Raw genomic sequence first — 11,525 nt, 5'->3', positions numbered from 1 at the left:
TAGTACCACACGAGTTTAGTCATTATGGCTTTACAATATATGGTACTGTAATATCTGGTAGATCAAGACTCTACTATTTTTCCTCTCAAAAATTTCATAGCTTTCTACCTTGTTCCATACCACTTATTCTCTCATTTATACTTTAGAATTATTTTGTTAAGAAAGCTCTCATTGGAGGTATTGACTGAAACTGCACAAAACCTATACATTAATTTAGGAAGAGTTGACGCATTTTATAACTACAATCCAGGATCATGGCATTGCCGTCTTTCATCTCTTCCCCTATTTAACTTCATTTGATGCATTCATTCATTAATGCATTCCACAAATATCTCATTGAGTGTCCGAAACGTGCTGTGTGCTATACGAGGTGCTGCAGACACAAAGGTTAATGAGTCTCACAAAGCTCGCAAAGTCTAGAGTAAGCTAAGTGCAGGGGCTATGAGAGTACAGAGAAGAGAGTAACTCACCTGAAATCTGAGCTGGGCCTTAACGCTGGAGGAAGGAAAACGGGGCGGGGGCCGAGTGTGGAAGTAGCACGTGCAGAGGTATGGAAGTGAGAACCAGCATAGCAAGTTGAGGGAAACGTGCAGTTCCAAATGACAAAAACTTAACGGACAGGTAGGCAGGGATGAAACTACAAAGTTCAGCTCAGCGCAGGCCATGAGGGGACTTGTCAATCTAATATCGAAAGTGATGTTTTTTTTCCTCCAGTTGGTAATGGAGCGTCACTGTAGGGTTTTAAGCAGGAAAAGGATGAAGTGGTTAGATTTTTTAAAGACCATCGGCAGCTGAGTAGAAGAGGATGTTGAAGGAAATCCAAACTGTAGAGACATTTCGGAAACTAACGTGGCACCCAAAGCAAAAGCTGATGCGAGTCTGAAGTGAAATGGCCCACTTTTCAATCAGCCGGACCTGGATTCAAAACCCAGTTCAGCAATTTATTACCTGTATGGTATTGCTTCTGAACCTCTGTGAGCCTCAATTTCCTTTTTTATAAAATGGAAATAATTTTAAGGACCTTACAGGGAGAGATTTGCAAGATCTTCCGGAGACATGACAGAGAAGGAGGAGTTGGTAATAGTTCCTTGGTTTCTGGCAAGCTGTGCTTTAAACTAGGTGGAGGATATAGATACAGCAGGAAGAGCAGTTTGAGAGGGACGGAGAGGAATGTAGGGGAAGAGAAGTTGGTGATGATGAATTGGTATGGGCAGAAGGGAGGGAGACGGGTAGGGACGTAGGTAGTTTGCCGATACGAACGTAAGAAAAAGAATACGAGAGACCTCCAGATTGTCTCTCATTATCAAAGTTGGTCTCAGATTTTTAACGTGTCCAAATTCCGTTAAATACCGCGATAACTCAAGTCCCACAACTAACCCCCACTTCCTGTAGCCGAAAGTCGGAATGTGGAGCCGGAAGCCTTTAGAAAACACCCAGTCCTCAGCCCCGTCCCGCCCCCACTGACGCCCAGGCCCCGCCCCTCATGTCCGTCTGTTTTCGGCAATGTCAATAAAGTTGCAGCGATTTGACGCTTACAGCGGACAAGATGGCGGCCTCCATCCTGGGCTCGCTGTTACGCACCGTCCGGCAGGTCAGGCCCGTGCCTTTATCCCACCCCTACCTCCCACCCTTGAATTTCACGACTCGCAGATTCCCCATGGCATTATTTCCATTAATTCCATGTGGCCCCGTCCTAGGGGTCCTCCCTCCGCCCACTTTACCCCCTCTGGCTTGTTTCTGGGGAGGTCCGTGTTGCACATACAAATTTGGTATTTGTAAGCGTGTAACCGACTGGCATTGAAAGCTGCACGATTGGCCCCCATATATAAAGGAGTGAGTGTAGGTAGAGAAAGAAAAGGGTCCAAAGTGGAGGCCCGAGAGACTCCAACCTTACGAGGTCTGGGAGATGAAACCGAACAAAGCAGACTGAAAAGGAGCTGTCAGCAAGGGAGGAGGAAAACTGATGAGTGTGGTGGCCTGGAAGCAAATGAAGATAATTTGAAGGAGCAAGGAGTGATCAACTTACTGCTCAAATCTGACTGGTCAATTAAAAGGAAGGCTGAGAATTGGCTTTTGGGTTTTACAGTGTGGAGGTTGTTGGGGACCTGGACCATAGCAATATTGGTGGCGTAGTGGGGGCAAAAACATTGTCAGAATAGGTTCAAGAGAGAAGGGGAGTGAAATTGGAGATTACGTGTATAGACAATTCTTTGAAGGAGTTTTGCTAAGAGAGCAGAAAAATAGGTCAGTAGCTGGAGGGGGAAGTGGGTTAAGAAGTGTTTTTTGTTTGTTTTTAAGTATGGCAGAATAACAGCATTTTTGTATATTAAAGAGTATGATCCTAGAATGGGAAAAATTGGTGCTGCAGGAGAGGGAAGAATTGCTGGAGCTGTACCCTGTGTAGGCAAGAGGTGGTAGGGTCTTGTGCATGAAATTGGGTATTAGGAGCATGGATTATAGCATCACTTTAGCATCAATAGCAACACTAATAGAAACACAATGCGAGCCACATATGTAATTAGAAATTTTCTAGTAGTGTCATTAAAAAGTGAAAAGAAACATGAAATTAATTTTAATAGTTTATTTAACCCAATATATTCAAAATATTATTTCAACATGTAATCAGTATGAAAATCATCAATGAGATATTTCATTTTTTTTTTTTTGCTTGTTAATAACACCATCAACATCCAGTTTATATTTTATACCTACGGCACATCAGTTTGGATGCTAAATTTTCCACTGTTAAAATGGAAAATGTCATCCTACCAAAACAATAAAGTTATACTTAACAGGAAAATATTTTACACTGCTTCAGTTTTTAAATTTAAATTAAGTAAAATTTAAAATTCCATTTCTCAGTTGCCCTAGTTACATTTCAAGGGCACACTAGCTACATATGGTCAGAGACTACTGTATTGGATACAGCAGATCTGTAGTAACAGGAGGGAATGAATGTAGAGCATGTGGCTACAGATCCACATAAGTGGGTAAATGTGGTAATGAGAGTTTGTGGAAGTTCTCTTCTGATTACTCTAATTTCAAAATTAATGAAGTGAGGTCATCAGCTGCGTGTGGGGATATGGAAGCCAGTGTTAGGAGTTTAAGGAAAACAGAGACAGTGTAAAATAGTTGGGAGAATGGGAGCAAGTACATTGAAGTGAGAGAGAGACCAAAGAGTTAAGGGTGTACACAAGAGAAGGTTTGTACTGATGAACCATGGAATTCAGGCTGGGTAAGAGAGGGAGACAGGAGGTCAGAAGGTGAGAGACAGTGGAAAGATAGTAGGATCAATGGACTGAATGTCCCAACGAGATGAAGGTACTGTTGTTATGGAGATTTTAGAAGGAACAACCTAGAAAGGTAAGAAGTATTGGTAATAAGAGATCTGGAATTGAATAGCTAAAGAAGAGTAGAGGACAAAAATCCTTGGAGAGGACTTCAAGGAATAGATCAGGGTATAATTTCATGTATATTGAAATCATCAAGAATTAACACAGGAAGACTATTGGAGGGTGTGAGCTAGGATCTAAAATCCTTGAGAAATGAAGGAATGGCAGCGGCTGTGGTAGTTGATTTCAACAATGAGGGGGAGTGGGAGGTAGAGCCCAGTGGCATCAGAGTCAAAGCTGGGACTTTCAGGAAGTAGGAAGGAGAATGGTCTGGAAGCTGCAGTGAAGAGCAAGGAAGACGCCTACCCCACCTCCAGGCCCAGTCATGGGAGGAAAAAGAATAACAGAAGAAGCTGTGGGAGTAGGGGAGAATTCAAGATTCAGCTAGAGCAAAAAGGTGAAGGAGGTATTAAGAGGAGTTGATGATTGTCTTAGTTATCTAGTGCTGCTATAACAGAAATACCATAAGTGGATGGTTTTAATGAAGAGAAGTTTATTTCCTCACAGTCAAAGTAGGCTACAAGTCCAAATTCAGGGTGTCAGCTCCAGGGGAAGGCTTTTTCCTCTCTGTTGGCCTTCTGTTCAGCGTTCCCCTGGACTAGGAGCTTCTCTGCGCAGGGACCCTGGTCCAAAGGACACGCTCTGCTCCCGGCACTGCTTTCTCGATGGTATGAGGTCCCCCTGTCTCACTGCTCACTTCTGTCTTTTATATCTCAAGAGAGAGCCTCAGGACACAATCCAGTCTTATAGATCAGGTCCTGCCTTACTAACACAACTGCCACCCATCCTCCCTCATTAACATCATAGAGGCAGGTTTACAACATACAGGAAAATCACTTAGTACCAGGAATCATGGCCTAGCCAAATTGATACACACATTTTTGGGGGGACATAATTCAAACCATGACAAGGATATAGGGGCTTTTGATGATGGTAGACCATGAGGGCCCTGTGAAAGAATTCCGGGAGGTGAAGAGGTGTGGGAGATGGGGGCAAGATAGGATGTGTGCAGAGCAGAACAGAATACAATATTAATATCTAAAGCACTGCTATAAACTGATAAGAAAACGTTGACACTACAATAGAAAAATGGGCAAAGGACATACAACATTCACAGAAGATATAATAAGCTAGCAAATATTTTAAAAGTATTACTTTTATAGTCAGAAAAAAGTTGTGCAAAAAAGAATCAAAGATTATATTTAAAAAGTAAACAGAACCCTTTTAGGAGACAGTAGAGAGGAAGTTGATTGGGAACAGTTTGAAAAAAGAATTCAAGTAAAAATGTTCAATTTTGTTAAGTTTCCTTAACTTTCAATTTTATAGGCAAAAGTAAACATTGCATTGCCCCTCAACATGAATTGTTTCTTTTAGCCAGAATGATTCCTCATGGTCTTATGAATATATCTTGCTCATTGCCACATTTGTTTTGAACAAACTTCACCTTCTCTCCCCTGCTCTGCTCCCCAGCTGTATCAAAATTCTGTCAATCCTTCAAAGCTTTGCTTAAGCCCTCCTTTTTATGGCACTTATTTTCAGCCATATAGGGCTTTCCCTACAGTGACCACTCCCCTCGGCTTGCAATTTGTCTTCAACTCAGTGATGTGCCAAATCTGTATTTAAATTCTCCCTTGTCTTATTTCCAAAAGATGATTATAAAATTGTTCTAGTTCCCCATGAGACTTCCGTTTAGTAGTAAGAACATAGAAGGCACTCAGTAAATCTTTTCTTGGTAGATTTAAAAACATTGGCTTTCAGTGCTCTCATTTTCAGTTTTATTTTCTGCTGTACATATATTCTTTAAACAGCTGTTATGGGAAGCCACCGTTATTTTGTGTCATTGCAATTTAATTAACATGTAATGTTTACTCTAGTTTCAGAGAGAATTAAGTTTCTAGTGTCTATACTCCCTATGCCTGAACCGTCAGAACTGTAAACTATCCTCATGTAGATGAAATGTGTGATAACAGAGGACCTATTATCTTATTACTGGACAACTAGTGCTAAGAAATATTAGGTCAATGATAATTTCAAAGTACCTTTGACCCAGCAATTCATCTTCCAATACTTTATCCTGCAGATGTATAGGAACACATATGAAATGATGTATATATGAGGTTATTCATTACAGCCTTGTTTGTAATGTTAAACTATGAGATATGGCTTAGCTGCCCACCAGTAAGTCTCAGGTTAAATGAATTAGGATGCATCCATACAGTGGAAAACTGTGCAGCCTTAAAAAATGAGGAAGCTTTTTACACAGAGATATGTGAAGATCTCTGAGATACACTGGTAGGTGAAAGGAAGAAAAAAGGAGGGGTGTATACATGTATCTGTATAGACAAAAATCTCTGGAAGGATACATAAGAAATGAATAACAGTGGTTACCTTTGGGAGTAGGTGGTAGTCACTGGGTATGTGAAAGGTGAGGAGGGAGGGAGACTTTTCACTGTATGTCTTTTTATACTTATTTATTTTGAATCATATGACTATTAGCCTAAGTCAAAGGTAATGATACTGAAAAAACTATGAAAATTTTTTACCTTCTAACACATACTGTATTGGCACTATATTAATTGTTACCATTTTGGCTTAATGTACATCCATTACAGTTATTTGTTCTGAATTAAGAAGTCTATTATTTTAAATTGTTATTAAAGTGATCCAAAACAACATTAAAAATACTAGGTCATCATGACTGAAAGAGGATTACAGGATTGGGAGACAATGGCAGAGCCTGGGTCCAACTAGCCTTCACTTGTTTCTTGTCTCTGTCCTTTAGATGGTTCCTTTATCAGCTTCAGGCCAAGTTCGAGGTTACTACGTAGACTGGAAAATGTTGCGTGATGTGAAGAGACGAAAAATGGCCTATGAATATGCAGATGAAAGGCTACGGATCAATTCCCTCAGGAAGAACACCATTTTGCCAAAAGACCTTCGGGTTAGTTAATTGTGTCCCTAACTACCACAAAATCATTAAGTCAGGACACTTTTGATACTGTTTGTTGTGACTTAGTATCACTATACTTTTTGGGGAATAAGAGCAATGCTCCAAGTCAACACAAACCAATCCCTTGAACCTGATTTTGGTGAAGTTCAGATCAGAAAGAGCTATTTACACTAACTAGCCTTTCAACTATTTCATTAGGCGATCCTTAGAAAGTACTTGTGCACAGTGACTGTGTAGAAATTGGCAGTTATTTGGCCCTAGGGTCTCTACCCAACTTCATCCCAACATTTGGGATGGCAGACTTTGCCGATATCTAGGACTGTGTGCCTAGCACGTGGCTTAAACTGTTCCTCATCTACGACCATTCCAGTCCTGCTTTTCTGAACTCCCTTAGTCCACCTCTGTGTGCTGAGGTGGGCTTCTGTTTAGGCTTACTTTCTTGTCATGCTCCTCAAATAAAAGGGTGCCAACCCTGCCCCATCTTGGCTTCCTGAGCATAAGGTCCTGCACCTATCTGGTGACAGTCTTGTCTGAGTTAAGCCAGATGAGCAGAAAACTGAGTACCCTGGACCACTCTGTTAGGGCTTTAATGTAATGGCATAAACTAACTGTCTGTGTTTAGGGAGTAATGAGAAGTGGCCCCTGAGAAACTCAGCTACAGATGTTGCTGAGGACATTATTATGTAGATCCCTAGCAGGAGCTGTGCTGAGACTCTGTGAATGTTGCTTGCCAAATAGCTTACAAGCCAAATTTATGTCCCAGTTCCAACAAACCCACAGGCTTCCACAGCATGCACTTTTGTATCCTGGGCTTTTGCCTTTTCCACTCTCAGTTTCCCTTTGTCTCAAGTTCCTCATTTTGTAAACTCTTAAATCTTTTTGGGAACAAGGAGTTGGATGGATAGACAGACAGACAAACAGATAGCCATTCTTCAAGTTCTGTATCCATGAAACTTTAGTCTTTCAGCCTACTCAATTCTCCATTTCCTTCTAAAGCACTCATCATCTAAGTCACTCCTTGGCTTAATGATGCTGTTATATGTAATTCTCTAAGTATTTCATAATGACAACACATTTATAAGCTTTTGGAGATCAGGAACTATTCTTAATGCTTAACAGTGTACATTAATTTAGTGGCTTTCATATGCATTTTCTCATTTACTTTGTATACTTTTAAGTGTAATTATTTTGCTTCTACCACAGTCTAGCACAGTGTCAATCATACTTGTAAGAACACTTGTCAGATTAATGTGCCTATAACACACACACATACTTACAAGCACATTCATTAGAATAAATCTCTACTGACAAAATGCTAACCCAAGCCACTGGCATTTCTTGCCCAAGCTACTATACTAATCCTGGCTATTCTCCCCTCAGCCACTTTTGCCCCTCCCATTCATTCTCTGTATTGTAAATGATGTTTTAAAAATGTAATCTCATCTGGTCACACCCCTCTACTTCAGCATTCAGTACCATGGGTTTCAAAGCTCTATGACCCTACCTTTGCCTCCTTCTCCAGTCTCACTTCAAGCCTCATTCTCTCCTCTTTGATCTTTAGCCTGGTGGTTTCAGACTTTCATGATTCAGAAATCATATTGGACCACAAGAGAAATGCATTTATATATTTTCTAAATGACTGTACTAGTCTCCTAGGGCTGCTATAACAAAATACGACAAACTGGGTGGCTTATAAGATCAGAAATGTATTGTCTCACAGTTTTGGAGGCTGGGAGTCCAAGATCAGAGTGTTGGCTGTGTTGTTTCCTTCTGTGGCTTTGAGGGAAAATCTCTTCCATGCCTCTCTCCCCACTTCTCATAGCTCCAGCCATTCTTTGGCTTGCAGCTGCAGAGTCACATGGTGTTCTTCATCTGTCTGTCTCTGTGTTTCTGCTCCTCTTTTCATAAGCATGCTCCTATGATTGTACTAGAACTCACCCTACTCTGGTATGACCTCACATTAACTTCACTGATAACATCTTCAGACACCCTATTTCCAAACACGATCATGTTCTAAGTCCCAGGGGTTAGGACTTCAACATACCTATTCTGGGGACACAGTTCAATCCATAACAATGACTTAAACAAGAGTGTATGTAGCAACACTATTATAATAGTTCAAAACTAGAAGCTATCCATATGTCCCTCAGCTGTGGAATGGGTAAATGAATTATGGTACGTTCATACAAATAAAATTATTACCAATGAGAAAAAACAAATTATACCACGTGCAACAATATAGATGAATCTCCCAAGCATAGTGTTGAATGAAAGAAGCCAAGCAGAAATGAATAAAAAGAATACATACTGTGTAGTTACATTTATATAAAATTCAAAGCAGAAAAAACTCATTTCTGGTGTTAGTAGTCAGGTTAGCTGTTACTCAGGGGTTAATAACTGAAAGGGGCACAGAGAGGGCTTGGGGTGCTGATAATGTTGTTTCTTAACCTAGTACTGGCTACACAGGTGTATTTGGTTGTGAAAACTTACTACACTTACGATTTGTGGATTATCATGTATCTCAAATTTCCATTAAATTTTTAAAAAGTTATTTTGACAGCATGGTGTACATTTCCGGCAGCTTTTGGGTCTGTTTGTTTCCACTCAAGAGATTAAAGTTCACTACTGTGTCCAGGGTTCTTGGGCGAAGCCAGTTTAAGCCACGTGCTAGGCACACAGTCCTAGATATCTAGCCCTCTTTCTCTTCTTCATCTGAGCATTAAACTAAGTATCTGGAATAAATAAATGCATATGATCTGTGTAATAATATTGTGATTTCCCTTAGGAAGTTGCTGATGAAGAAATCGCTGCCCTTCCGAGGGATAGCTGTCCTGTTAGAATCAGAAATCGCTGTGTTATGACGTCCCGTCCACGTGGTGTAAAGCGACGCTGGAGGCTTAGTCGTATCGTCTTCCGCCACTTAGCTGACCATGGGCAACTTTCTGGGGTCCAGCGAGCAATATGGTGAATCAGCTCCAGAACCTACTGAGTTTGCAGGGAAGCTAGTTCCAGCAAGAAGAGACTCTTCTAATAGGCAAAAACCTAGTTTTTTTAGGGGTCCAGTATAGGAGTCCTGATGCTGTCTATAAATTACTTTCAAAATTTAAATGAAGAAATTTGGATGTTTCATTCTGTCAGTGAAATGTGGCTGTCAGTGAATTAGCTTTTCTCTTGGACTTAATAGATTAAACATAATGTTGCCATACGTGGTGCAGAGTTGTTGTCAGGTGCCGTCGGGTCAATTCCAACTCACAGTGACGCTGTGTACAACAGAACACAACGCTGCCTGGTGCTGTGCCATCCCCGTGTCTGCTGCTGTGCTTGAGCCCATTGTTGCAGCCGCTGTGTCAGTCCATCTCGTTGAGGGTCTTCCTTTTTTTTTTGCTGACCCTCCACTTTACCAAGCATGATATCCTTCTCCAGGGACTGGTCCCTCCTGATAACATGTCCAAAGTATGTGAGACGAAGTCTCACCATCGCTTCTAAGGAGCATTCTAGCTGTACTTCTTCAAAAACAGGTTTATTGTTCTTTTGGCAGCCCATGGTATATTCAACATTCTTTGCCAACACAACTGAAAGGCGTCAGTTCTTCGTCTTATTCATTGTCCAGCTTTTGCATGCATATGAGGCAATTGAAACGCCATGGCTTGCCTTGAGTCAGGCACACCTTAGTCCTCAAAGTGACATCTTTGCTTTTTTAACACTTTAAAGAGGTCTCTTGCAGCAGATTTGCCCAATGCAAAGAGTAGCATAATAAAAATATTTTCTGTGAAAATATGCTCTGTATGCTTTCCTTTTCCTTCCAGTTTACTCTTTCAGCCCGTATTTTTTAAGGGCATAATTTCAGAAACGGTTTATAGTTAATCCAACTAACTGACATGTATATAGTCATCTGCGGTGATTTTTAATCCTAGGTTGTCTCCCCTACCTGCAAAGCTCACCGTACTATTAGGGTTTTTTTTTTGGCAGAGAAACCGTAGATTGGAAGATAAAGCTGATGTCCTGCATCATGTAACTAATGCTCATCTTCTCCGTGTGATGGCTGAATAAAAGGTAGAAGAACCTCTGAGTGTTTTCTTCTTCCATCTTCAAGGGCCCTTAGAACAAAATGTTATAACACTTCAAGCTTCTGAAAAATCTATCCAAAGAGAAGAGGTTTTGTTGGAATAGTATATATTCCCTGTATTCATGTTTGTATCATCCGTAATAGCAGTGAGTGTAAGAGTAGCAGCAAAAGGTTGTCTCGTGCTAGCTCAACACTGATTGCCTGCCTGCCTGCCCACTCTGTCCCTACCATCAAGCAGAGGGACAGGATGGTCAGCCCAGTGATAAAAGTATACGAGGAGTAGAATTGCCGCACCTAACAGCATTGGGAAAGGATTCCTGGAAATGATACCTGAACTTAAATCAGGAAACAAGGGGTGAGGAGATTCTCAGCAGAGGGAACAGTAGAAGCAAAGGCACAGACAGGGCATCAAACAGGTGGTCCAAGTGGTGAAACTACAGTCAGAAATATAAAGCACAAGGCAAGAAGAGCCATATCATGGATGATCTCACATACCATGGAAAGGAGTTAAGACTTGATTTAAATACCAGCTATTGGAGGGTTTTAAGCAGAGGAATGACATCATCAGTTTCCAGATAACTGACAGCTGTGTGGTAAGTGGCTATGAGAGGAAAAGGCTACAGGCAAAACAGAAGATGTCTGCATGATCACGAAGAGGAGGGCTTGAAGTCATGGTGTTAGCATAGAAAAGAGGACAGATTTAAAAAGTATTATTTAGGAAAGAAAATTGGGCAAGACTTAGTGCCTGATTATATCTGAGAGGTAAAGATGGCTCTCTGAGTTCCTGGTAAGGGTGACGAGATAGCATCTCCGAGATAGAAAACATGGGGAAGAGAATGGGTTTAGGGGAAACAGCAGAAAGATAGTTCAAGTTTCAGTCGTGCAATGTTCGAGATGCCTGAGTCATCCTGTTGGAGAAGTCTCATATTCAGCTGGATGGCAGAGTCTGAAACTCAAGTGCAAGGTGAAGTTATACAAGGGAATATATACCTTGTATATTTTATATGGTGATACACCTTGGATTCATACTTCATAAAGTTATATAACAACTTACCAACTAGAATGTTCTAGTTAATAGCTAGTAACTTCTTGTTGTTAGGTGCCAATTATTGACTCA

The 11,525-nt window shown here is 40.9% G+C and overlaps 1 protein-coding gene across 1 annotated transcript; it reads left to right on the top strand.

The window, feature by feature from the left end:
- Positions 1-1,542: 1,542 nt before the first annotated feature.
- On the top strand, positions 1,543-9,547 carry MRPS14 (mitochondrial ribosomal protein S14). Its single transcript, XM_004372840.2, has 3 exons — positions 1,543-1,591; positions 6,175-6,333; positions 9,128-9,547. Exons 1-3 carry the CDS (start codon positions 1,547-1,549, stop codon positions 9,308-9,310), a joined length of 387 nt encoding a protein of 128 aa, XP_004372897.1. The 5' UTR covers positions 1,543-1,546; the 3' UTR covers positions 9,311-9,547.
- The last annotated feature ends 1,978 nt before the right edge of the window (positions 9,548-11,525 follow it).

Source organism: Trichechus manatus, unplaced genomic scaffold (genome assembly GCF_000243295.1).
Source record: "Trichechus manatus latirostris isolate Lorelei unplaced genomic scaffold, TriManLat1.0 scaffold00021, whole genome shotgun sequence".
NCBI lineage: Eukaryota > Metazoa > Chordata > Mammalia > Sirenia > Trichechidae > Trichechus > Trichechus manatus.
Note: the sequence above shows the minus strand (reverse complement) of the source record. Positions and strands in the feature narration are given on the sequence as shown.

Bases quoted from the DNA above. Each gene is read 5' to 3' on its own strand.
- MRPS14 (XM_004372840.2), top strand. From the start codon at position 1,547: ATGGCGGCCTCCATCCTGGGCTCGCTGTTACGCACCGTCCGGCAG. The intron at 1,592-6,174 runs GTCAGGCCCGTG...TCTGTCCTTTAG, and splicing joins TGTTACGCACCGTCCGGCAG to ATGGTTCCTTTATCAGCTTC. The intron at 6,334-9,127 runs GTTAGTTAATTG...GATTTCCCTTAG, and splicing joins TTTTGCCAAAAGACCTTCGG to GAAGTTGCTGATGAAGAAAT.